The sequence below is a fragment of the Haliaeetus leucocephalus genome, unplaced genomic scaffold, assembly GCF_000737465.1.
Source record: "Haliaeetus leucocephalus isolate CR32 unplaced genomic scaffold, Haliaeetus_leucocephalus-4.0 Scaffold184, whole genome shotgun sequence".
In the NCBI taxonomy this organism is placed as follows: Eukaryota; Metazoa; Chordata; class Aves; order Accipitriformes; family Accipitridae; genus Haliaeetus; species Haliaeetus leucocephalus.
The window spans coordinates 14,507,786-14,533,513 of NW_010972620.1; the positions used below are offsets into that span (position 1 = coordinate 14,507,786).

At 43.8% G+C, this 25,728-nt stretch overlaps 2 protein-coding genes across 5 annotated transcripts; one reads left to right on the plus strand and one right to left on the minus strand.

Moving 5' to 3' along the window:
- The first annotated feature begins 453 nt into the window (after positions 1 to 453).
- Positions 454 to 9,952, plus strand: SLC16A12 (solute carrier family 16, member 12). The gene is made up of 6 exons (XM_010564954.1): positions 454 to 657; positions 2,745 to 2,848; positions 4,092 to 4,235; positions 6,661 to 7,252; positions 8,350 to 8,609; positions 9,621 to 9,952. Exons 1-6 carry the CDS (start codon positions 548 to 550, stop codon positions 9,881 to 9,883), a joined length of 1,473 nt encoding a protein of 490 aa, XP_010563256.1. The 5' UTR covers positions 454 to 547; the 3' UTR covers positions 9,884 to 9,952.
- A 5,433-nt stretch (positions 9,953 to 15,385) lies between these two features.
- On the minus strand, positions 15,386 to 21,333 carry LOC104830182 (interferon-induced protein with tetratricopeptide repeats 5-like). 4 transcript variants are annotated; one of them, XM_010564957.1, is made up of 3 exons: positions 18,490 to 18,566; positions 17,510 to 17,743; positions 15,386 to 17,407 (listed from the first exon to the last, which is right to left on the minus strand). In XM_010564957.1, exons 2-3 carry the CDS (start codon positions 17,560 to 17,562, stop codon positions 15,970 to 15,972), a joined length of 1,491 nt encoding a protein of 496 aa, XP_010563259.1. In that variant the 5' UTR covers positions 17,563 to 17,743; positions 18,490 to 18,566; the 3' UTR covers positions 15,386 to 15,969. The 4 variants fall into 4 exon arrangements, with proteins under 4 accessions (XP_010563259.1, XP_010563260.1, XP_010563257.1 ...); XM_010564958.1 differs by lacking the exons at positions 17,510 to 17,743; positions 18,490 to 18,566 and adding an exon at positions 21,224 to 21,333; XM_010564955.1 differs by lacking the exon at positions 17,510 to 17,743 and having other exon boundaries at positions 18,490 to 18,619.
- Between the last annotated feature and the right edge of the window lie 4,395 nt (positions 21,334 to 25,728).

Consider the following 25,728-nt stretch of genomic DNA (forward strand, 5'->3'; position numbering starts at 1 on the left):
GAAAACTGTACTCCCTCAAACAAAAATTTTGCACTAAAGTATGTACAAAGAAGAATAGGTACTTTGGAGACTGCAGTTGAAAATACAGTTCAGGCCGGGGACTGGCGTGAGCGGGGGAGCCCGTGAAGGTAAATGTGCGGGAGTGACTGGCACCAGTAAAGTATGTGACTTACCTGTATGCACTGTGACATTGGTGGGGGAAAAGGGTATCATGTGCTAGGATGTAACTGCTGGGCAAATTACCCTGAAATAAATGATACCAGACTCGGGGCCAAATTCTGATGGCACTCTTGCTTCCAACAAATTTTCATAAACTGTGTGTGAAAGAAAACCCTCGCTTTTATGCACTAAAGCCAAAGCAGTATGTCCTAGCCCAGCTGTGCAGGTTGCAGCGCGTGCGATGTACCCTGACTCCCTCTCTGCCTGTTTCTTCTCTCTCTCTCTTCAGATGGCCACTAACCCATGTGCCAGGCAGCCCTGGCCCGCGCTCGGCGAGCCGGCCGGAGTCGGCCCCTGCCACTGAGGCAGGGAGGAGGGAGGAATCGCCATGGCCTCGCGCCGGCGGGCCCGGCACGCCGGCCCTCCCGACGGAGGCTGGGGTTGGATGATCGTTGCTGGCTGCTTCCTTGTCACTATCTGTACCAGGGCCGTGACGAGGTAAAGGGGGTGCTTCTTGTCTTTCTGACCTGTTTGTGGCATTACCCTTCTGGGTTGGTTTTTTTTTTTTTTTCCTTTTCTCCTCTCCTTAGGAAGAGGATTTGGGATCTCCCCTGATGTCTCACAGCTGCAGGGGTTATTCTGGCTAGCTACAAACCTCTCTCTTGCTACATTTTTAAAGGCTTCCTGAAATCGCTAAGGCTGTGGGGATGGCTGAGGGATTATGAGCCCTCTAGTTTTAGTCTTGTCTCCTCTGACAGCTGCTCTCTCTCTCAACACCCTCTGCTTGAGTTTTTGCAGAATCAAAGCCTGGGTGGTTTGGTCGGGGAGGGAGGAATCATGCAGGGTCTCTTCAGGTCCGTTGTGTCTCTCTGACCCCACAGCCGTGCTCGATTTTGCTAGTCCCAGTGGATTTGCTTGGCTCCTGAGCCTACCTGAGACCTGTAAATACTCCCTTCTCCTACTGCAAGCATTTCAGGTACCATCCTGCCTGCCCGAGAAGGTCTGTGCCCTAGAGACGAAGCCCCTCTCTATACCCTTCTGGTATCCAAAATATGCAGAACATATTTTCTCAAAAATTCTTCTCAAAAATAGAAAGAACAGGAATAGACTGCTGCCTTGCATAAACATAATGTATACATCTGGAGTGAGATGGCTTCCACAGCTGCCGTCGGGTGACTTTGATGTTGACTGGAGACAGCAGACCCTGCTGTGTGTGAACATGGACATTTCAGCTATATTAAGCAGAGCGATAGGCACCCTGGTAGCTGAGGAACACTGAGACAGTGTTTTGTTGGACAGTCAGTATAATGTAAACACAGTGTTTCCTACCTAATTTTTATGTTTCTTTTTAAATAAAGTTGCCAGGTTTAGGGATCTAAATTCTAGGGTCTTGGAGTCAACAGCATAAAAGGGGCATGGAAACGTTGACACAATGTTGGTTTACGTATGCAAATGTACTAATTCCCTAATAACAGTAGAGATTTCCTAGTGGATTTAATTCCTTTTTCACACGTGAAGTGTGCTACATGCAGGAAATATCTAATGGCTGGCACACATCTAGAGTATATACAGGAATGAAATATATGCAAGAAAAAAGCTGAAGAATGTGGTTGTTCGTTGATTTGCAGGAGGGAAAAAGAGAGGGGGGAAAGGGATCTCCTGCTGATCCAGAAACCAGAATGAAACTATGCAGCCTTTTAATCCGTTCTCCCGCAGAGACAGGTAGAACAGTAATGCTCGTTAAGCAGAGCAAAGTAACCTCTCCTGGAAGCATTTTAATAAACTGTTGGAAGGTCCATGGGCTCCTGCTGTGTTTTGATTCTCTGTTCATGAGGAGTTGCTTTTCACTTGCTTTGCATTTGTGCATCCATGGACACATAGCTATAGGTGGTGTTGGCTCTTACAGGTACTGTGCTGGCCCTGCCCTGCCAGTTTATGCAGATGTGAATGCCACCATTAGCAAGCAACCAGGTTGGTGAAGCACTGGGGAGCTGGGGCTTTGTGTACCAGGGAAGCAACATTCTGTTGTGGGCTATAATTTGCTGGTGATAATTACAACTTCAATTTCATTTCAGTTAAAAATGGTATGAGTTATAAAAATCTAGCAGCAGATACCACAGTGAGAAACATGTGGTATTATAATGTTCATACTCTCTCTGAAGTAGTTATCTGTCTGAATTAGATTCTCCATCAGCCTAATTGCCTAATCCCACTAGTGGGATAATAGTTGGACACCAATTTGTGATTCAGTTGTTGCCAGTGCAAAGCAAGAACTCTTCTCTGGTTGAATCACCCTAGCCTAGGTGCCTTACACAGAGCGCTGTTGGAATTATTCAACTTGCACACATCATTTCATGTCTTGTCCCTCATGCATTAAGGTAGCCTTTCATTTCCAATATCCATTAGAAACTGTTTAAAAATTTCTCCATCTCATTGGGATTTAAGCAAACCACAGATTTGATTTTCCTGGGAGCTGGAGAGGACTTTCAAGGGGGTACTCTTTATACCTGAAGAACGAGATTGGTGCTTTCTGTGAGGCAAATATCCCATGTTCGATAGATTGGTGCTCATGTTTTCTTTCCTAGGTGCATCTCCATTTTTTTTGTGGAGTTCCAGGCATACTTTGGGCAGGATTATGCCAGAACGGCTTGGATCCACTCCATCGTTGACTGTGCTACGATGCTCTGTGGTGTGTATTGCCCTTTTAAGACTAATGTGGCTGCTTTTCCTTCAGCTCCATCTGGTTTTAGCGTGTTCACAAGTTGGTGGAGTCAGCTGGGAAAGATAGATATTGTGGGCTCTCTGGGGTATGGTATATCCAAGCTGCTTCTCCCAGCATAGTTGTGCAGGAAGGGAGTGTCTTCATACTACAGAAAAGAAGCAGAACTTTGTTTTGTCAAATGATCTAAGTTTTCAGAAATGTACTTTTGTTGAGGTCTAGTGGGACAAGTCGTGTTTGAGAGCTACTAACTGAGCACTTATTTCTTTTGCCTTTTGATTGGAATCATATTTGAGATTTAGCACAGTATGTACATCTTGCCTTCAGATCAAGTCACAGTTATCCTCCTTTCAGCAAACTTGTATGTTTACAAATAGTATTTTCCCTTAAAAGAAAATTCAGTGTTACTAAAAATGTCTAGCATCAATGCAGCAGTTGTACCGAATTTCTCACAGGTTTACTTTAAAACTGTACAGCTATGTGAAAATTCATGCCCTAATCCTGTGGAAGAGGGTTAATCTGTGAGCATTGCTATGAAGGCACAGGGACACAGCTGGAATGAGACTCTCCTGTGTCAGCCAGGTTATATCTTGGGAAAAAAGAGAAATGAGGATAACCTTGCCCTGGCATTGCAGGTAGTGGAGAGGGAGAGGGCTGGTGATGACACCCCATGGTATAGGCTGAGTGATCTGGGAGCCATCAACATTGGAGAAGTGCAGGAGAGGGGTAGCAGCCCTGGAGATGGTCCAAAAGATGAGACTTCTCCTGTTTAGGTCTGACGCAGAACCCACAAGGGCAGGGAGGAGCAAGGAAGGATGACTGAAGTTACTGAGGGGTGAAGTGCAAATTCCAGGTGGGGGAAGGTCTCAGTGTTCCAAGCGTGAAGTAATGAACAGTGTGGGCTGTCACTGTGCCCTCTCTTGACCCTCAAAACTGCAGAGTAGCTGTGTCCTGTAATGACTTTGATCTACTAAAATGGCTGCTGAGAAAGCTACTGTAAATTTCAGTTTTATCCTGACTTTCAGGAAAATGAGTTTTAGAAGTTTTTGGTGCTCGCACCATTGTGATGGGGAGATCTTGGAAGACGACTCTGTGTATCTGTGATCACCGTTTTCTCCTGCTTGCCTACTGCTTCCTTTTCCTTGATGACCATTGCAATGAACTGTGTGTGAGTACCTGCCATTAACTACCAGCTTTATTTGTTTCCTTGAAGCCCCGCTTGGGAGTTTAATCAGTAATCATGTATCCTGCCAAGTTGGTATCATTCTAGGAGGGCTGCTTGCATCTGCTGGACTAATTCTGAGTTCATTCGCCACCAGCCTGGAACATCTCTACTTATCATTAGGAGTCCTTACAGGTAGGAGGCATTCAGCCCCTTTGTTCCTGCCAGGAAAACAACATGGGAATGTCAAAAATGACAGTCCTTCCTTTCGAGAGGGATGATGTCTTCTCCATGTCATATTGTCACCGCACTGATGAATAGAGATGCTCAGACCTGTTCTGTTCACTGTAAAAGAGAGGCTTTGACTGCCCCTGTGAGGGCTTCAGAACTCAGTGAGTCTCATGCAGCCCAAATGCAGCATGCTGGAAAATCAGCTCTTTAACTGCTGTTACAGAGAGGACTATGGATAAAGTTCTGAAATTATGGGAGGTCAGGAAGGACTGCTGTTGCAGGTGGTACACAAAAATGTTTCCTTTTTTGCCTGTGATTTGGGAGGAGTTTGCTATGGTAGGAGTTCTAGACTGCACCAAAGTATTTGCACATTAAAAAAAAAGTTTAAATCAAAACAGAAGAGTAAGTGGCAGAGGAGCACTGGGTGAATACCTGGTACCTCAGCTGTGCACCTTATTTTTGTCTGCATTACATTCCATTTGAAAAGCAAACAAATTGCTGGTTGGTAGTGTTGGTGTAGCAGCTCCTCCATTTGTGTTCAGGTATGGTGGTAAAAAATAATCTTTGCTCTGTCCTATCTCCCAGCGTTTGCTGTGCACAGAGGAACTCGAGAGGTGCCCATGGTCACACTGACATTCCTTCCTCATTAATACTGACCTGGTAGCCAAGGCGATATAAGCCCTTGTACTTGGTCCCCTGCTGTTTAGTAACAAGTTGGAATTACTGCAGTTCACATGCTGCCAACAGCTTGTTTGTTTAAAAGAAAAAAAAAATTCTTACTGTAGTGCATGTCATTCCTGTATTACGATGTTAATCTTTGACAAATGTGTTCATAACAAATAAAAAGCCTCCTTGTAACTCAAGGGATTGTGCCACATACCATGCTAATGCCACTGAGGCTTCCTTAGTGAGAACTGCTGTGAATACTGAGGTGGAAAAGCAGTTGCACCTTGTACATGGACTTGTAAAGAGCCAATTCTACAAGCAGTGGATTTCTAGTCTGTGGGGACTGATTGATGGAGAGGTGAACTGTTGGTAAAGGGTAGAGGTGGTGCCCCAACCCAGGGAAGAGGTGGGACCATAGCTGGTGAATGCCTGAATTGATAAAATCTGCAGGACTTGAAACCCTGAAGAGTGAAGCAGAGGTGAGATGGGGGAGTGGCAATAAGCAGCAGAGTTCCTTCTAAGAGGAAGGAAAATGTTTTCAGCCCCAAACTTTGCATTTCCACTTTTCACAGGGCAAGCATTGACTTTTTTGGGACCTATTTACCCCCTGCCAACTCACTAAAAAATAAATGGTGTGTACACCAAAGAGAATATGATTTTCACAGCTCTCAAGTGATGATGTCTAGCTCAGGGGTGATTCTCTGGCCCTGCTGCCCACACAGGTCCAACCCCAGCTCTCTGCCCTGCTCCTCCCCTCGCCTCCTGAGGGGTGCCAGAGTGGGCACCCGCCACCCGGAGTCCCTCTAATCCACTTATCCCCTCCTGGCAGGCTTAGTGCCCGCCCCACACAGTGCGGCCTTTGAGGAGGACATGGCAAGCTGGTTACGCGCCCGGTGATTATCTCCTCTTTTGGCAAGTTGTGTCAAAGGCAGTGGGGACCATTTTACCCTCAATGTAGGACCTGCTCCAAAACCCTAGTCAGGAACTCATTTCTGCAGCTGATTCAGAAATACATGTTTTAGTGTTACGGCAAGCATTTGATGATTAAAATCTGCTTTCTGGTTCTGCAGCAGAGACCACAGTCTTTTTCCAAGTCCAAGAGATGGATCTGATTTGTTTACTAAATTGGACATGGCTTTGTTTTCTGAGGCTTTTTCCCCCTCTTTACTTGTAGGCAGGGATTTAAAATGGTCAGGACTCCAAGCAGCTGCTGCATGGAGTTTGTTTAGCTGACTAAAAAAGGTTTATTGTAGAATATTAGTAACAGAGACAGACTCTTTGTACTGTGTTTCAGAGGCCTGAAAATTAATGTTCAGGTTTGCAACAGACCGGAACACAAAGTGGTGCCTCATCAGGACAGTGTGCCCAGTGCCAGCATCTGTGCAAACCCTGGGGCAAGACCTCATCTTGCATCCAGGAGAGGCTGACACACAATTTCTCTGGTGTTTATTGATCGTCCTTGCTCTTAAGTGAACCCCATTACTTCTCCCTGAGCCTTGTTATGGTGGATTAATGATGATCCGTTAGTTTGTCAAGTCAGTGACCCTGACAGTGGAAAAAAGGAGTCATCCTGGTTTCTCTTCACACTGTGACTGGGCTGTGTGATACAGAATCAGAAGAAGCTTCCTATTCATTTGTGTCAATGAAAGCAGGTTATGTGGTTTAATGTGTTCCATATGTCGTGCTTAGTATTAAGCCATCTGCACTGTGCTTTCTCTTCTAGGACTTGGGTTTGCACTCTGTTACTCTCCAGCCATCGCGATGGTGGGCAAATATTTCAACAAAAGAAAAGCGTTGGCATATGGAATAGCCATGTCAGGAAGTGGAATCGGTACCTTCATCCTGGCCCCTGTGGTCCAGCTCTTAATCGAGCAGTTTTCCTGGCGTGGAGCTTTACTCATCCTGGGAGGTTTTGTTTTAAACCTCTGTGTCTGTGGTGCCTTGATGCGGCCTATTGCTCTTAAGGAGGACCATAAAACTGCTCCTGAGTTTCTTGAACAAGATTATGTCCCCAAAGCACAGAAACGAGACTTAAAGCGAATGTCCATCTGTTCACCTTTAATCAAAGTGTGGTCTCATGAATGTTTATGCTACTGTTCATGGAAGGAATATGACTTTTTACTGATGCCAGACTTCATGGTGCTGGCAGTGTCGATTTTATTTATGGCATATGGCTGTAGCCCTCTTTTTGTCTACCTAGTGCCTTATGCTTTGAGCGTTGGAGTGAGTCATCACCAGGCCGCCTTCCTCATGTCCATACTTGGTGTCATAGACATCATCGGTAATATCACCTTTGGATGGCTAACAGACAGAAGGTAATGACTTATGGCTAAGCAAGTATAAGCTTTGGTTGGTGGGAGGCTGGATGCATGTGAGGTGTAACACATATAGAAGTTAACATTATCGACTTTTTCTGTAGGATGTGTAACTTTTCAAAAAACCCAAGACACATTCTAACTTTCAGAAATGCTTACTATTTAATGTTTTTGTCTCTTCTGAGTTTGTTCAATTCTGCTGGTTTAATTTCTTTTTTCCCTGAAGAAATGATGTGTTTGTGCAAAGCTCTTGCATTTGACAGTGGAAATGTAGTGGTATGTTGAGCATGATCCTCTGTACCTATTTCCTAGAGGATCTCACTCCGCTTCCTCCACGTTTCAATCTCTTTTGTGCTGCTGGGGAGACACAGAAGTAATGGAAAAGTGTCAAGGGTCTGGCCCAACACTGTCAGGCATATACTCAGAAGAACTGACCTATATTTCTTATATATTATCCGGTATATAAGAACTCACAATGCTTTGCTAACTCGGCTCACTCCAAACATCTGTGTGCAGCATCTGTAACATCAGTAGAGACTGGCTAGATTAAGGCAAATTTTGATTCTAGAGGACACATTCTTTGTGTGTATTGCATTTGTGGGAAAAATCAATCATTGGTTTTGTGGGGCAGAGAGAAAAGGAATTGCCATCTCACTTAGCTCATGCTAACTCCAGTGTTTATGTGCTGATGAGAAGGATGACAGCTAAAAGAGGTATACTGTGATATTTTTGTCATACCACTGGGAGCACTTTACTGAGCTGGGAGGTAAAGCCTGATGGAATACTGCTTCGAACATTGAAACCTCAAAGGGCTGCAAAATCCTGGCAGCAGAGCAGCTCCCCTCACTAGGGGCAGCCCGAAGAACACGGCAGGCAGCATGGGCTGCTGCTTACCAGATGTTTCTGCAGCTGTAGGCGGACAGCTTTCTCTACCTGGGCTTTTCAGTGTTGAGCTTCTCATCTTGAAGACTGTGTAAGAAAATGGACTCAAATCTGAGCTATATGAAAGAGAGACTGAAGTGCTGCATGCCAGGGTGTAGAAACTGAGATGCTGTGTCCAGTCATACTCTTTTTCTTTTCTGTTTTGAAATTTGCAGGTGTCTGAAGAAGCATCGGCACTTTTGCTACCTCTTTGCTGTGGGAATGGATGGCCTCTGTTGTCTTTTCCTGCCAGTTCTCCAAAACTTCCCCTTGCTTGTGCCTTTCTCATTTACCTTTGGCTACTTTGATGGAGCCTATGTAACGCTGATCCCTGTTGTGACAGCAGATGTAGTGGGAACTTCTTCCTTATCATCTGCACTGGGTGTCGTGTATTTTCTGCATGCCATACCTTATCTAGTGAGCCCGCCTGTTGCAGGTCAGTTCACAAATGACTTTACTATAATCTTATCACTACTTTATATTTACCTGTTGGTGTGATGTAAAAGGAGAGGAAGAACAGCAAATGCACACTAAATGTGGAGGTAGCCCCTGGGCAGAGAAATAACACACCTAGACCTTCATAAGACTTTAGATCCCACTTAAGCCCTGTCTTGATGGGATGATTTCTACATAGAGAGTGAGTTGAAATTTTAAAAAGCAAAACAGTATGGAATGGGGCTTCTAAGAGCTGTTACATCACCACTTCACGTAGTTCAGAAATTGTGTAAGTAGAAGGAACAAAAGATTTCACTGTGAAATTACACAATTTTGAAAATGTAACCTAAAGAGGATCTCATTCCAAGGTTGTGGGGTTGGGGTTTTTTTGTGTGGAGGACTTGATCTTTTCATCTCCAGACTGCTTTGAACAGGTGGGTGAGTCAACTTTACTACTGTTTGGTCACAGGCTTGTCACTGTGATATCAAACCATCATTTTCCCCATCGGTTCCATTACAGTGAAGTAAGGATGAAAGCTGTACCCCTATTATTCTTTAGAAAGAACTTGACACAGTTTTGAATATTGTGGAAGGACAGAGATCTTTTTTCAAACAGTCATGTATAGATATGTCTTGCATATTTCGTCTGCTGTTCACATCAATTACCAATTAATCTCTGCTTCTGAAGCTTTTAATTTACTTTTCCATAGCAAAAAGTATTGCAAAATGGAATTATTTTAAGTGATGCATGAGCCTAGGGTGTAGCTCACTAGATGTTTCTGTGTGAGGATCTCATGCACACAATATTTAATTCCAGGGCTCTCTAAAACATGTCTAATTCCATGCAGTTGAAAGATATTTATTTAGTATTGTGGTGATGACTGCTGTGCTTTTTCTCATGGGTTTGATCTCTAAACAAAAGCCCATAAAAATCTTTGCAAATTCTTTGTAAATTTGTAAATTATCAGAATTTTGGTGAGCCTTTAAAAGCCCATGATTTGTTTTCCTACAGGTTGGCTTGTGGACACAACTGGCAGCTATACTGCATCATTCCTTCTGTGTGGATTTTCTATGATATTTAGTTCAATGTTATTGTGCTTTGCAAGACTAGCAAAGAAAATCAAAAGAGCGCATTTGCGGTCACTCACCAATGATACTGGCACCAAACAGCACATCTGGACAAATGGAGCAATAGCTTATTCTGTCACAGCAGAATTAGACCAAAAGAATTTTGAATTTTTGGCTGCAGATACAAACAGCTACAGCAACAGATGACAAGCGCCGTCAGGATCAGCACTGCACAGCTATGACTGAGACAGAGGTGGCTCTGTAGTGTTAATGCTATTGAAGATACTACTCCTGTGAAACAAGGCATCTCTCAATTAGATTTTTCTGTCATGTTTTAGATGGCTAAAATCTACATACCACAACAGTAATACCAAGTTAATGCAGTAATAGAAGAAAGCTAGACTGAAAATAGAGTTCATAGATACAAATATTCACAAATTTATTTGAAATGCAATATGTTGACTCCACAGGTAATCTCAAAGATTATAATTGGCTATAATAAAAGAAATCTATAAAGTAATCAGTCACCAAAACTGTGAACAATAAATTTTAAAGTATTTCAGAAATAGTATTCATGAAATAAGCTTTTCGGTGTTCTGGTCTATTATGTTTCAATGGACTAATCACACCACCATAAAATCTCCACATTTATCAATCTGCATTAAACTCTGCAAATAACTGTTTCAAATGCCAAAGCCATTTCTTTAGAAAATCTGGCTTGAAACTCTGATTTATGATGAAAGTATCTCTGAAGCAGCTTTAATTTTTACAGTGTGCCTGAATTTTGTACATAGGTTGCAATTTAACTTCAAATATGGTTTTAGACCTACTTTGCCAAGCTCTCCACAGCAAAATTTTGAGGTGTTTGCTGTTTTTTTCCCTGGATATCTTTAAAGCTTGAATTTCTAAACATTAACATTCCAGATATGATCCTCCAGCTGATCCTTGTTGGGAGGGTGGAAGAGGTGCTGTGGCTGCTCTACTATCTGAAGAGGAGTAAATTTGTGCCGGGGAACTAGGCATGCTGATAGACAAACCTGCTTTAGCTGCATTAGTTGGAAGAAGCCTAAAGGCAGTGCAGGAGACCAGAGGAGAGGCTTGTGTTTTTTCAAACACAGAGCCTCTTCCTCCTGTAAAATCAGCAGCTGTTGAAGAAATTTAGAGTCCATGCAAGCAGATGACTGACAGACTGCCCTCTCCACAGGCTATTAGTAAAGACAAAGTTGTTTCTGCATTTTCCAGTGGCAAGTCTGTCTCTTCTTGGACCCAGGAGCTGTATCTTCAGGTGGTGCAAATTACTCGTTTGTGCAAACTGAAGGGCTGATCAGGTCACTTATCCTGGATGGCTGGAACACAACAGCTGGAATTTGCTGATGGTTTCCTGCTACTTGTGTGAGGAATATACTACAGCTGGCTGCTTCTCGGAAGCTATAGACTCTATGTAGTTTGTGGGGTAAATTACTGATGTGATGATTTAATAAATAATGGGATGTTTCTACATTTCCAAAGTGAAACTGTTGTCAGCAGTGGAGGAACTTCACATTCTGCGATGCAAATCACTTCTGTGTTTTGATGCTGCATAGAGCTGTGTTCTGTTCATTAGCAAATTGATCAGACTCCAAATAATTTTTACCAATGCTGAACTAGTAGTTTTGTTAATCACCCGCGGTGTATTCAGTGGTTGCTTATGGTGTCCTGTTCCAGTCTGTGCCTCAGAAGGGAAAGCAAAATAGACTGATGTTCACAAATTTGATTTAGATCAAGAGAACAGCCATAGTGGTATAATGTATTTTATATATATATATGAATAGTATGTGTATCACATAGTTCTGTTATTCATGCATATTTCAAATATAACATTAAAATTGTTTTAGTTCCGTTGTCTGTGCTCAAACAAAGCATTTCATGCTGTCCTGCTTCAGAAGTGTGGTCAGAGCCAGTAGCATGACTTACGTGCACAGACCACAGATTAAGAGATGGGAGTGCAAAAACTGCTTAAAACTAATGACATAACCTTTTTTCACCTATACGTGACAATTGAGCCCTGGGCCCTAATTTTGATTTTAACATACTTTCATTAAAAAAGACAAAAATTATCCATGAGTATTTCTTAATGAGTTAGGAAAAATATGCACATTTGGGAGGAAAAAAAAAAGGCGGCTTTATTAATTAGTAGTGATGAAGATATTGTTTTAGATCTTAATGCAAAAGTTTATATCAAAAAGTAGGGAATGTGTGGTCTACAAAGAAGATAAGCTATTTCAACAAGTTATAAGTGACCACTGACATTTACTTTAGAAAAATTTAATTACTTTTTTTACCACATCATGACATGTCAGCAGTTGTTTGTGCCAGAACTGCGTATTATAAAAATCTGTTGGCTTAATACTATATGCATTTTTATCCTAGTAAACAATGCTGTGTAATTACATTATTAGCATTTTTAATTTTTTTTTTATTTCAAGATATTTTTTTCATAGGCTTTTCTGTTTTGTTTTTAACTTATAATTGAGGCAGTATTTCTTCTTTTAAATATCTATTTCAGCAGAAACATTCAACTGGGTTTATACACAGACCTTTTGTAGAAAATGATATAATTATTTCAGGGTTTTCTAACAGTGTTTCTGCTCTGAATTAAGCCAATGCACAAAATCTTACATACAAGAATAATGCTTTCTGTGCATAAAACACACTGTGAAATATCAGCTCTGTCATGAATCTCCCCAGCTCAGAAACAGAAGGAAGAAAGCGTAGCAAGAAATGACCTGCAAGTGGAAGAAATGGGCATACAACCCAGGTTTGCAAAGCCTCACGCCAAACTTCTACTCCGTAGTCCACACAACCCAAACTGAACAGTTCATCTTCATCCTGCCTTGTGAAATGTTTCAGGCACTGCATTATGGAAGCCTCTGGATTATAGCATTTTTAAAAAATGATTTATGGTATCCACAATGGCTTTTTTTCAGATATTATAATATCCAGGCTGTTCTCCACAGAGGATGTTTCCTGACCTGGCACGGTGCGGCAGTAGGCAGATACCTGGGCCAGCTGTGAACAATTTCACCAGCTAACACTGCATATTTCCAACAGCCACTGATGGATACGAGCTTGGACGGAGCGCGGCACCACTGAGCCTGTCTGGCTTCCTGGGACAGCATGGTCTGACTTGGCTGGGGTAACATCTGTCTGAGAAACAGACGGGTCCTACCTCAGATGAATCCTGTCAGGGATAATACTCTATTCTGTGCAGTGAACAGGAATACAGTGTAAGTGAAACTGCTTACAACTGCTGAAGTTATCCCATCTGTTTCTATTCCATGAGGTTTGAAATGGGGAAATCATCATTCTATTGAAATTGCTTACGTTCTAGTGATAATTTTTATCAGATCAGCTTTGGAACATTTAATAAACTGTACCTTGAGAAATTGTGTGAAAACAGCATTGGAAAAGTGAAGTACCTTCTGTTGAAAAACAACCCTGTTTTCAGAAAAAAAGATAAAACTTTGAGCCTGAAACATTTCTGCCAGTTTGGATGATGATTTATCTCCAGAAAAACAAAGGTTGGCTGTGTTACTATATGGTGAATATATTTTATATTGCCGCAACAATTCCTTGTTTGCTTTCTAAAGGGTTACAAATTTACGTGAGAAGGAAGAGCTTGTTTAAGTTGTAACAGTACTTGATGGTCAGCACAACAAAGTCCTTAGTTGGGATTGCCTCAGTAAAGAATACCTTCTTCTAAGTGACTATTCTGGTGTGTTCCAGTAGAGTTTTCTGTATAATTTAGAAGGTGCTTTTGATTCACGGATGTACGCTTCCTGAAGGGCTGTCTTCACTCCTTTTTTCCCCGCACTGCTAGCGTAGGCTCCGGTGATGGATTCGTACTCGGGTGCGAACTGAGAGCTGTTCGGCTTCCGTGTGCTTCTGGTTTTGCCCTGGTCTGGACCTGGACGCTGCAAAATGCGTGTTTTGTTTCGCCCGCTTGGCGAAGCTCAAGCGCAGCCCTTTCCCCGTGTGGCCGCCACGGCAGGCGATGGAGCGGCAGCACCCCCCTGTGGGACACCACATCGCTGCTCGCTTACGAGGCACCAGGCAAGAGCTAGGAGGCCGGGGTTGCACACAGCATCCCCGGGGAGCGCGGCCGTCCAGCGCAACCCTCCGGAGCCTGCGGAAGGTAAGGCACAATAAATAGATTTCTTGCATCGCTATGCCTCGCAGGCAGTTTCTTCTCCGTGGAGAAGATTGAGCCGCTCTGACTCTTCATAAAAATTCAGGCTCACATTTTTCTCAAATACTTTATTGCTTCTCCTTATTTCTGCAAGGTCTGTTTTCCAGGAGAGAGGCAGGAGAGGGCCTGGTGGCGGGGAGGGGGCACGGATGTGCCACCATGGCTTCAGGAACCTGCACCACCTCTTCCTCGAATTTTCCCTGCTGCCCTCCGTGCCCTCAGGAGGGTCTGGACGGCAACGATGCTGACATTAGAAGCCTCAAGATTGAGAAACGCAGCGAGGTTGCCTGACGTACCCTTTTGCCCACGTTGCTGAGCGCGCCACCATAGGTAGTCACCAGTTCCCGACATCAGCCCTACTGTTGTTCCTACCACACACCACTTCCAGGAGTGGTGTGTCAGTCCTGCTTCCAGTCCTTCCAGCTGTCCTCCCTCCCTGCCCTTTCCCTAGGCAGGGCCACCTTTGTTTGTAAGAGAGAGGCTGGCAGGTGGCTGGAAAACAAGGATGGACTTTGCCCCAGCCCTTTCCCAGGAAGACGGTGCAGTTCTATTGTGTACAGTTAAGCTCCTGATCACTTTTGCTTGTTATTATAAAAGGTTCTTTGAGGGAGAGCTGAGAGGGGAGAAGTTTCTTGATGTTTCATGATCTGGCATCATATTTTACACTCCTTCAGGCCTGTCATCCTGTCTGTACATGGAACTGCTGTTGCAGGGGCAGAAATGCTCCAGGATGGCTGGAAACAAAAGTGCCCATCCTTACTGATGGGCTCTGTCACCAGTTTGCTTCATTCTACACTACTGGCTAGAGCTCAGAAATGTTTTGGAAGTACAGCATCACTTTTCCCTGAGCACCATCATCTATTATACCACGGTACAATACCTTGGAATTAGGCCAGCCTGTTGTAAAGAATACTGACTTTTAGTTGGATATCTGAAGACAATCACCTCCTCCACCCGTTCTCTCTGTCCTTTCAGCCCTTTCTTCCATTTACATAGACTCTGTGGGCACCCACCCCTTTTCCCACATGCCCTTTGCATTCTGCTGCCCTGTTCTCCAGTGCTCATGCAACTCTGCTGTAGCTGCGTTCTGCCTTCCATGTCCAGTTCAGTACATTTCTTGTGTGTGTTTTCTGTCCCTGGCTTTTTTCACAAGCATGGCCGTAGATAGCCATCTCTTTGGCATCTCAAAGACTGCCTTTCCTTCCTCTCCAGATGTTTGCTGTAGTGGTTCCTGAGCGTACGGTTTTGGGTAAACTACGCAGATGTTGTTTTGTGCATAATTTAATTCTTTGGTGAGACACCTCTGAAGCCAGCTTTGCTGAGAGTTTGGGAAAATAAATAGGGCTATCTCCTGACCCTTTCATATCCTACCAAAACTTTACCCCTGTTACTTTTTCAAATGGCCATTTCCCGTTCTCTCATCTACTAACATGAGGATTGGTCAACAGAGAGATACCAGAAGCAACAGTTGATGGATGCAATGCTCTTTAGTAGTTCACAACAATAACACACATTTTGTAAGCATTCCAGTGAACTAGCCAAACAGTGGTTATTTTTCGTAGTTAAACAACACACAAGGTGATAAACTGAACAAGGCTTCAACAAAAGTTTTTTCTAAATAACACTAAAAGATGACATTTTTTAAATATTTGAAAAAGCATCAGAATTTCCATTGGTGTATAAGCATGCCTTTCAAGTAGATAAAGGAAATAGTATGATATGATTCCCTTATCTTTTTTTCAGTAGAAGGTAAGATCTGATTTCCAGCTTAGAAGTTCTATGTTCTACAGGTCATCACTTAAACACAACCTTTTTATCAGCGTTAGCACTGAAAACTAAGCTAGCTTAGCTATTACTTAGTCTTTGCAAGCATGCTCTCTGTTGTTGAATGAACAAACAAACAAACAATCATCTGCAGTTTCTACATTATCACCAGAAAGTGATGCCGCCAGATGTTTCATCTGGTTATAACTTCAACCTTAAAAAAAAAAAAAAAAGTTTTGAGAGTCTGTTGAAATGTCCTTCAGTTTGGGGATTTTTTTGCTGTGAAGGATTTTGGGGAACTTTAGCTTGAGATGGAAAGTCGTACCTCACATAATGCACTCAGATATTCTTCATTGTCAGGACACAATGCAATGGCTTTCTCATAGCACTCAATTGCTTCATGTGTCTCACCATTTAGATTGTGAACTAGTCCAAGTGTAGCAAAATCTGTTGCATCACCTAAACCTTCCTGAATTCTCTGTTCCAACAATTTCTTCAGAGCATTTCCGCACTGTTTTCTTCGATAAGAATCTTCTTCAATTTTCAGCCCTTCTATGTAATACCTAATGGCTTCAGATTCTGATTTCATATGAAAACGCTGAAAATTGCCATAATTATAGTAGAAGTGTTGTTTATCGACACAGCTTAGAATATTTATCTGAAATGCTTTCTGAAATGTCTCTTCTGCTTCTTCATACCTCTTTGCTTGTGCGTACATGTTTGCTAGGTCAATATGGGCAGTAAAAAATTTTGCCTTTTGGCCAGTCACTGTTTTAAAATGAAAAATGGAAAGTCGGATGAGTTCGTCCACTTGTTCTTGAGGTGGATATCTTGTAGTCTTTTTCAGTTGAATCAGCTTTGCTCTGTAGCAGAGACCTAGTTGATGATGCAAAAAGGCAGATTTTGGTGTCACTGCTAGGGCCTTTTTCAAAATCTTCAGTGCCTTGTCCACTTCTCCTTTCCTTCTGTAAAATTTAGCAGCATATCGCAGGAAATAAGGAAGATTGGGGGTTTTCTGCATTGCTTCTTCAATGTACCTCTCCCCTTCATCAACTCGCATTAAGTCCTGAAGTTTTAATGCAAGTAATGCCATAATGAAAGTATCCTTTGGATTCAGTTCCACTGCACGCTCCAGGGGCTTGAGGGACGGGCCTAAATCTTGGCATAGTCTATAAGAAAAATCTTCCAAACGATACATTGCTATTGCATAGCCAGCATTAAATTCCGGGTTATTGGGTTCATTCTTCAGAGCATTTTCAAAGCAATTCTTTGCTCTCTCGTAGTACTTTCCCCCAAACTTTAATAATGCCCATCCTTGCTCAGCATAGATCTCTGGAAGCTGAATCTTCTGTTGAGCAGTACTTGAAAGCTTTTTGCAGCTGTTTTCCACTTTGCTTACATAAGCTTGAGCTTCTTCGTATCTCTCCATGTGGTAATAGATCCAGGCATAGTTCCCCCAGGTAACAAGACTTCTCCTGGCTATTTCATCTGAATGATTTTTTTTAACTTCTTCTTCAGCTTTTTGGAGATTTCTCAGGGCTTCCTCATTTGAATTCTTTAGGTGGCATACATAGGATAGGAGATTATAATTTGTGACATTGGATTTTATGAAAAACTCGATCTGATCGCCTATTGTTTCCTCTAGGTCATCAAGATCCACATCCTGCTTCAGCAAAGTCCATGTAAAATGACATTCTAGCTGCAGCAGGGAGCTCTTCAGGGAATTCTTGGAAATGGTACTAGAAGAAATCAAAGAAAAACTTACTTGTACTCCATTTGCTTTTTGCTACTCTTGTTTTTAAACCAGGCATGATGTACTTCAAAAACAAGCAATACCTTACCTGGTGTGACTAGTCAACAATACTTCAAACAAGCCAAAGCTGTGGGAAGCCATAGGTCTAAATTGCTCAATAGTTATCTTAGCAATTCTCCTTGCTGGTGTATGAGGGCATCTCTTACATTGACATCCAGACCACCAGCTCTGTTGCTAAGAGGAGGGCTAGGCTCTATGGTAAAGCTGGCACATCTCTGGGCCTCAGGAACATATTTTCTATGCTGGGAACAGTTGCTGAAGCCTACCCAAAAGAGGTAATAAAATAAAAAACTTCCCCCAAAATATAGAGAAAGTGATATATTGCCTTTCCCATGTCTCTGTATATTTTATGGTTTGGATTATAAATTTCACTTTTAATTTCCAGCATTTGTAAATCCTTGTTTGTTAGATCATAGCACTATTTTTATGTTATGATTATACTGATGTATCCAGTAGCTGGCTCCCAAATCCCACTAGTCTCCCCAGTTGCTGACACTTGGGTATACAGGCCCCTGAGGGTGCAACCCCACTCCACTTCTGGTACAGACCACTCACTCACTCACTCACTCACCCCACGGATCCCCAGAAGCTGGCTTTGGACATCCAGTAGCTGGTCAGGGATCCTCTCTCTACCCAGGTGCCTCACCCCTAGACACGCACGCATGCATACCGACCAGACCCTGTTTACATACAACTGGTCCTTAATGCCCCTTTATCCCTCTCTATTTTTCAACATTTGTTCCTTCCCAAGTCACCCAGAATCCCTTGTTTCCTTGCCTTTTGTCCCCTCTCCAAACATCCCATAAGAAGTCTCATGCAACTTCCAAATGCTTTTCCCTGCATCCCGTGATCTGTCCCATATCCCTAGGCAGTTCAGACCATAAGGCTCTCCTGTGGACCCTGCTGCTGGGTGTTCCCCTGGCCCATGGGGCTGAGGGTCCCTCGGGCAGCCCTGGGGGGGCCGGGTGGGGACTGGTGTCCCTGACTGGGGCATTGGGGAGCCCCCACCTGTCCTCGTGCCTCTGTGCTCCTCCATGTGCATGGGGATGGGCTGATGGCTCTTGGGACGGGTCTGGGAGCCGCCGGCTGTGGTGGGTTGACCCTGGCTGGATGCCAGGCATCCACCAAAGCTGTTCTATCACTTCCCGCCTCAGCTGGACAGGGGAGAGAAAATAATATAACAAAGGGCTGGTGGGTCGAGATAAGGACAGGAGAGATCACTCACCAACTACCGTCACAGGCAAAACAGACTCAGCTTGGGGAAAATTAACTCAATTTATTACCAATCAACCAGAGCAGGGTAATGAGAAATAAAACCAAATCTTAAAACACCTTCCCCCCACCCCTCCCTTCTTCCCAGGCACAGCTTCACTCCCAAACTCTCTACCTACCCGCCCCGAGCAGAGCAGGGGGGCAGGGAATGGGGGTTACGGTCAATTCATCACATGTTGTCTCTGTCGCTTCATCCTCCTCAGAGGCAGGACTCCTCACACTCTTCCCCTGCTCCAGCATGGAGTCCCTCCCACGGGAGACAGTCCTTCACAAACTTCTCCAACGTGGGTCCTTCCAACGGGCTGCAGTTCTTCACGAACTGCTCCAGTGTGGGTCCTTTCCATGGTGTGCAGTCCTTCAGGAGCACACTGCTCCAGTGTGGGTCCCCCACGGGGTCACAAGTCCTGCCAGAAAACCTGCTCCGTGGGCTCTTCTCCACAGATCCGCAGGTCCTGCCAGGAGCCTACTCCAGCGCGGGCTTCCCACGGGGTCACAGCCTCCTTCAGGCACCCACCTGCTCCGGCATGGGTCCTCCATGGGCTGCAGGTGGAGATCTCCTCCCCTGTGGACCTCCCTGGGCTGCAGGGGGACAGCCTGCCTCACCATGGTCTTCCCCACGGGCTGCAGGGGAATCTCTGCTCTGGCACCTGGAGCGTCTCCTCCCCCTCCTTCTGCACTGACCTGGGGGTCTGCAGGGTTGTTTCTCTTACATGTTCTCACTCTCTCTCCAGCTGCCGTTTCTGTCTGTCCCAGCAACTTTTTTTCCCTCTTAAACATGTTATCCCAGAGGCCCTACCACTATCGCTGATGGGCTCGGCCTTGGCCAGCGGCGGGTCGGTCTTAGAGCCGGCTGGCATTGGCTCTGTTGGACACAGGGCAAGCTTCCAGCAGCTTCTCACAGAAGCCACCCCTGTAAACACACCCCCCCCCGCTACCAAAACCTTGCCACACAAATCCAATACACCAGAGCAGGGTGTTATTTGGGTTCCACCTCCTGCCATTGCCTGCCTGTGCCCCTGTGTAGGTGTGCAGACCAGCTTTTATCACACAACCTATCAAGAACACACCTTTACAATGCAGAGGAGATGACACTTTAGTCCATATTGCACTCTCCCTTAAAGAAGGAATTATACACATTTTTATAACTGAGGCTTCCCAGTCAAATCCTTCTTCGTTAGAAAGACTTCTCTGCCCTCCCTCCTGTAAAACCTAGAGAGTCTAACAGCCTGTGTGGTACAACGTGTGCTACCGCTCAACTGCACAATCATGTAAAAGAGGAGATGTCTTTGGGGTAAAAAAAAAAAAAAGGACAGAGTGGAAAAACTGGAAAATTATGAGGAGGCAAATCAAGGAGGAATCGGGAAGCAATTCTTACAGGTTCTGGGACAGTGGGAAGGACACTGGGGAAAGTGACACTGAATACGTGTTTCCACCTGCACCATCTGATACAGAGGTACTGGAGGAAGGTCAGACAAGAAAAGGTATTTATAAATGCTGTTAATGCATAAGGTTGTCTTACAGACTACTTTGCCTTTCTCAAATAATATCTACCCTGCCTCACTGATGTTTTTGATTGGTATTAACAACAGTTCCTAACTAGAGAGCTGTATGTGAGGTAATTACAGTTCTTCTGACATGAAAGGGAAGTGCAAGTAAGTTCCTGTTATTATCACTATCTTGTTAGAAACCTTTGGCTACAGGTGAATACTACAGAACAGATAGTGGCCCTCAAATCAGCAGGAATAGCTTGCAGCACTTAAGTAGTCCCATTTCATTTAAAATGAAATGTGTGCTGGTTTTTATTGCCTCAGCTGAGAACCATGGCAATTCATAGCTGCAAACAGCAGTGGAGAGTAATTAATGAAAAGACATTTGTGGAAAATGAATATTTAAGAATGTCACAAAACCAGGTTTCTGATGCAGATTAAATACAGTTTAGCTCAGTTCAACATATAACTGGTAAATGCAATTTCCAAAGTCATCATAAACATCTTGGCTTTGCCCTGTTTCAATATGTGTGCCTCTGTGCATGCGTGACAGTCTTTAGAAAACATTACACCCCGCCCTTACGCTCCAAGCTCTAGCCCAGAACCTGCACTGCCCTGTTTGCTGGTCGTTGCAGTCGTAGAGATCAGAAAGTAAATTCTCAATGCATCAGTGCCAGTCACCCATTTGGCTGGGCACCAGCTATGGCTCCAGCCTGGATTTCATCCCTGAACTGCATGCACATAGTTTTTTCTGACTGTCAGTTCTGTTCACAGAGACTGGCCCTTGCTGGAGAAGCAATAATGCTACAATATTCAATAGCATCCTTATTCTATTTTGATTCTTCCAGTAAACATTCTGTAAAATATTTTCTGCTGTTTGGATCCCCAAAGTCTCTCACCACTTACATTTATGTAAATAATAAGCATTATTTTCCCGTGGCATAGCAAAAAAGCATCTTTCAGAGACTGCCTTGCTCACTTACCCCATGGTTTTCCTTCTCTGCTCACTTGTCTTAAGGTAGCTTCAAAGCCAAAGGAGTGCTGCTCACTGTTGTTACTTCCCTTTTATGTGCTCTGGTCCTCATGTGATCTGTGAGTAATTTAATGGGAACCAGAAAGTGAAACTTCAGCTTATGTCTGAATCTGCCAAAGAAGCTGAAACAACTGCCGGCAGGGAAATAGAAACTTAGGAGTCACCAAGCTGCTTTTTTCAGCCTGGCTCTGTGCCATGCGTTACATTGTGCTGTGGAGAATGTGGCAACAGCTCCTAATAGCTCCCAGCGTTTACTTTGTTCAAATCCAGAGGCATCTATGATAAGGTGAATATTTCAGGCTAGTATAGACTGACCTGGTTATCACACATAGGCTAGGGAAGGGTCATTTCCCCCTCCTGCCTCTGCTGATGCATCTTTGCACAATTTTTACCGTGCTTTAGGCTCCTGTTTTGTTGGTATTGCGTCATCCACATAACACTCACACAATGTCTTATCGCCCCTTGCCGGCACTCCTTCATCTTGTGTCTCCACATTGTAAGGTCTCTGCTGTTGTACCAGGCCTGTATTTCTCCACGCTATGATGTCATTGTGTAAGAGTACGAAATACCTCATCCCACCTAGAACAACTGTTTGTTGCTGCTCTCTACATACAACTGCAGTTGTACTGTGCACAGAGAAACGAAAGTAAAACAAATTAGATGATACAAACAGTAAATTCAAGGAATTGCTGTCACAGCTGTGCCAAGCAAAACAAAGCTGCGGGCAGGTCAGGAAAAGCTCAAACAGAGTGGGCCTGGCAAGCCTCGGTCCCGAGGCCATGCAAACTCAGTGCAAAGCTTATGGCCTGTTGCTAGCAACAGCAATGCTGTGTTACAGGGCTACACATTAACAAAGAGATGGGGCACAGGTTGGGTACGGGAGCACCTATGGATATAAACAACTCACTGATGCTTAGTTTAAAAAAAAATAAATGCAGACCTGGCTTGATAAAATTTTATTATTTTAGGGGTAACAAAGAGATCAAAGAAATAGTATCTTACATAAGTAAATGGCACTATAGATGGTAAATTTGGATGTACCCTGAAGTTGCAGACCAGTGAAGAAAAAGAAAGGTGTAAAAGCATGTTAGCAAACATAAAAATGACCCAAAGTGGATCCTGGGGACAGGAAGAAGAAACCACCACCATTAGCATCATGTTTCTCCCACGGAAGGATGCCAGTGGCTGATGACTGTTGGTGGGTGTTATTCCCTCCAGCAGCCTGAAGCTACTAATCTGAATGCCCAGAGGAGCAAATTCTAAGGGAAGGAATAGAAACTAAGAAGTGTCCATGCACATGCATGTGTGTGTAACAATTTTAACCACAATATTACTATTATTGTGAATTTTTCTGTAAAAAAGTACTTTAACTGCATTATCATTCTTTCTCTTTTTGTAATAATTAGATCTAGACTAATGATAATTCTTGCATTAGACTAAGATTTTCATTATACTAACAAAACAATTCTTGTCTTTACCTATGTATATAAGATTTGATTTCTCTTTACCCATAAACAAGAATCCATTCCATTTTAAAATGTGAGAACATCTTGTTAAGAAATATGTTTAATTAGACACTGTCTAATGTCCTTTCATAATGATTACCTGTAGAATTTGAGCCGCCTCCCCATTTTGTAGGAATGAGCAAATAAAAATGCATATAAGGGTGCCTCACAAGGCTTCTCATTGTTCCTGGTATATGACAGTGTCAGCTCCCCTCGTTTTGTGAGGTTTTTAGTGGATGATGCACAAGGTTGTCCCTCTGTCCTAACAAGCCAGAAAGTCATTTATATCAAACCTCATTTTCACCTCAGAACTGCTGCTGCTGCCATCACGTTCAATCTCTGCAATTACACACAAGAATTAACAGTATTCCATGTTTTTATTTATAAATGAATATAATCTGACTGCTAGTTTGTACATTTTTGAGAATTTTAGGTTCTGGCTTATAAAAGTTTATCTTCTGCAGTATGAACAGTCTGTATTTCCACCCTCACAAGTGTGTAGGAAGCATCTACATAGGGCGGAGTACATCTCTGGATCTGGTGGCAAGCTGCACTCATCCTCCGGGTTTGGCCAGGTGGTGGGTCTGGCTGGCTGGCTCCAGCGACTCTCGGGCTGTCCGGGGGGGAAGCCGGGGAAGCGCTCCCAGAGGTGTGGGGAGCTTCAGCCTGTATGGAGTGAATTCCCGGGAGGCAGGGACTATTCAGGACAAGGCTGTCCTTTCCCTTCTCTTTCTCTTTCCCCTTCTTTTAAAAACAAAACAAACAGTCTTACATATGAGAAAGTCTGGTTTTTACAAGAAGTTGGAGAGCCTTAGTAACACACATGTCTCTTGTGTCTCATTTAAGTGATTTTTTGTGGGGGTGTGGGTGGGGTTTGGGGGTGTTTTTTTGGAGCTGATGTTTCAGAGCTCAAGATAAAGATTAGTACAGCTACTACTCTGAGTGGCATGCAATGTTCTAGCAATCAGGTATTTAATAAGCGGTGAAAAGAAGCGGTGAATTGGGAAGGAAAAAGTATTAGGGTATCTACACAGATTCATGTATTTTATGGAAAATAAAGTTAGGCTTCTGCAAGGCCAAAATCAAACGTGGACGCTAATGATTTACTAACTATGCTACTAAGTATCTATGGGTTTCTTGTCTCTGCTTCTGTCCCAGGTGCCTGTTTTCTCTGGTACATCGCTTGGTACGTATGGGAAAATGCAGGAATTTTCCTTCTGGAATGCAAAAATTTGCCCTAATATCCATATTTTTACAAATTAATTTGCATCTATATGCTTTGGTTTGACACAAATGCCTATTGAATAGAATAAGTGCACAAAGTGCTTGAAATAGAGTAAGTGAAAGTAAGAGAATAGTTATGCAATGCCTTTCTGCAGCCATCTTTGTAACTTGCTTGGCACGGCACAGGAAAATTCAGAAATACTTGTACAGCCCTGCTGCTTTCACTTCTGGGAAAGCTGCAGCTGGGCTGATTGGTATCAGGGAGAGCTGCGTTGCATAGCAGCAACTGCAAGGGCTTCTTGGAAAACACTTGGCCAGAAATGGGCTGGAAACAACAACTGCATTCACATTTAACACAAAGGCTTTGTTTGAGTGTTCTGTACATATACAAGAATAAGGAATGGCTTCAAAAATATCTACGCTTTTTGAGGAGAAAACTCATATCTGTAAATTTCCTTGGAGCTGAAATGGATACCTGCTGACAAAGAATTCTCCCTGGTACCATTAGCTCAGCCAAACAATTGCCTGAAATGCAGTTTTCATTATTAAAATAATGTAAATGACAGGATCACTTTAAGTATCCCATTTTATGCTGGTTAAAATTTAGCCTAGTTTAGCATATAATAACTGTTTGACAGCAGCAGTTGTGGCATTTTATAACTTGGGTTTTCCCCTAGGGGGGAAGAGTACCGTGTAATTAATTTGACTGAAAACCCAAGTGAATCACTGAGTGATATTGTTGTTGCCCAAGTTCTTTAAAACCAAACAACCCTAAGAAATGGCATCCAGGAATGCAAAGGGTCGCATAGCATCACTTGTATTGAGTGATGTATCCATGTACAAGGGGATGCTATGAAAATGTCAATGATTTTTCAATTAAAATCTTAATGCTTTCTAAATAAACAGAAACATTTCTGTTCTTGACGCACTCCTGCTCTGCCGCTGTGCATTTTATATCAGGTTTCTCTATTGTTCTGAGGATATTACTATGGCCCTGGACCTAGTAACATGAATACTTACAGGACTGAATTTGGTCCCAGTTTTTGCAAGCCTGGTCACACGTCCCCTGACGGCTCTGCTGGGAAATTACAGATGTGCAATGCGGTGCCAGTTAGTTGCCTCAGAGCGTGAAGACAGAACAGGTTTGCAAGAAGCTGTGGTGGTAACCCCGCTGGAACCGTGTGCCTGCATGGAACTTAAGCCCACTTGTATTAGATCTGGTATGTTTAGGCTGTGCTCAAAGATGATGGGCAGATGATCTCTCCGTGTAAGAAGAGCAGCGATCGCTGACAGCGCCTTACAGCCCCTCCGCAGGACCGGCCCTTCCCGAGGGGCAGGCGCTCAGCACGCCGGGGAGGCATCCCGCGGGGACGCTCCCGCCACCGGGAGAGGCGAGGCCTCAGCCCCTCCGCGCTGCTGCTGCTGCTGCTGCTTTCTCCCCCGCGACTGCTGCGGGATCCGGGCAGAAAATAAAATACCCCCTCGCAGGGCGGGCGGCACCGTCAGGACTCTGGAGACTTCCGACGAGGAGCAGATGCGGGAGACGAGGAGGGCTGGGGAGCAAAAATCGTGGGCGCCGTTCTCGGGGCTGAAAGATTTCTGAAAATCGAGCCCGGGGCGGGCGGTGGGTGGTGGTGGGGAATCTACCCAGGTATTACTTGAGAAACGCTGAATCACGCCGGCTCAGGCGGCCCAAGGCCGCGCACCCCCGGCCCGCGGGCTCCCG

Bases quoted from the DNA above. Each gene is read 5' to 3' on its own strand.
- SLC16A12 (XM_010564954.1), top strand. From the start codon at position 548: ATGGCCTCGCGCCGGCGGGCCCGGCACGCCGGCCCTCCCGACGGAGGC. The intron at 7,253-8,349 runs GTAATGACTTAT...TGAAATTTGCAG, and splicing joins GGATGGCTAACAGACAGAAG to GTGTCTGAAGAAGCATCGGC. The intron at 8,610-9,620 runs GTCAGTTCACAA...GTTTTCCTACAG, and splicing joins AGTGAGCCCGCCTGTTGCAG to GTTGGCTTGTGGACACAACT.
- LOC104830182 (XM_010564955.1), bottom strand. From the start codon at position 18,602: ATGCCTGGCATCCAGCCAGGGTCAACCCACCACAGCCGGCGGCTCCCA. The intron at 17,408-18,489 runs GTGGGGGCTCCC...GATTTCTTCTAG, and splicing joins GCACAGAGGCACGAGGACAG to TACCATTTCCAAGAATTCCC.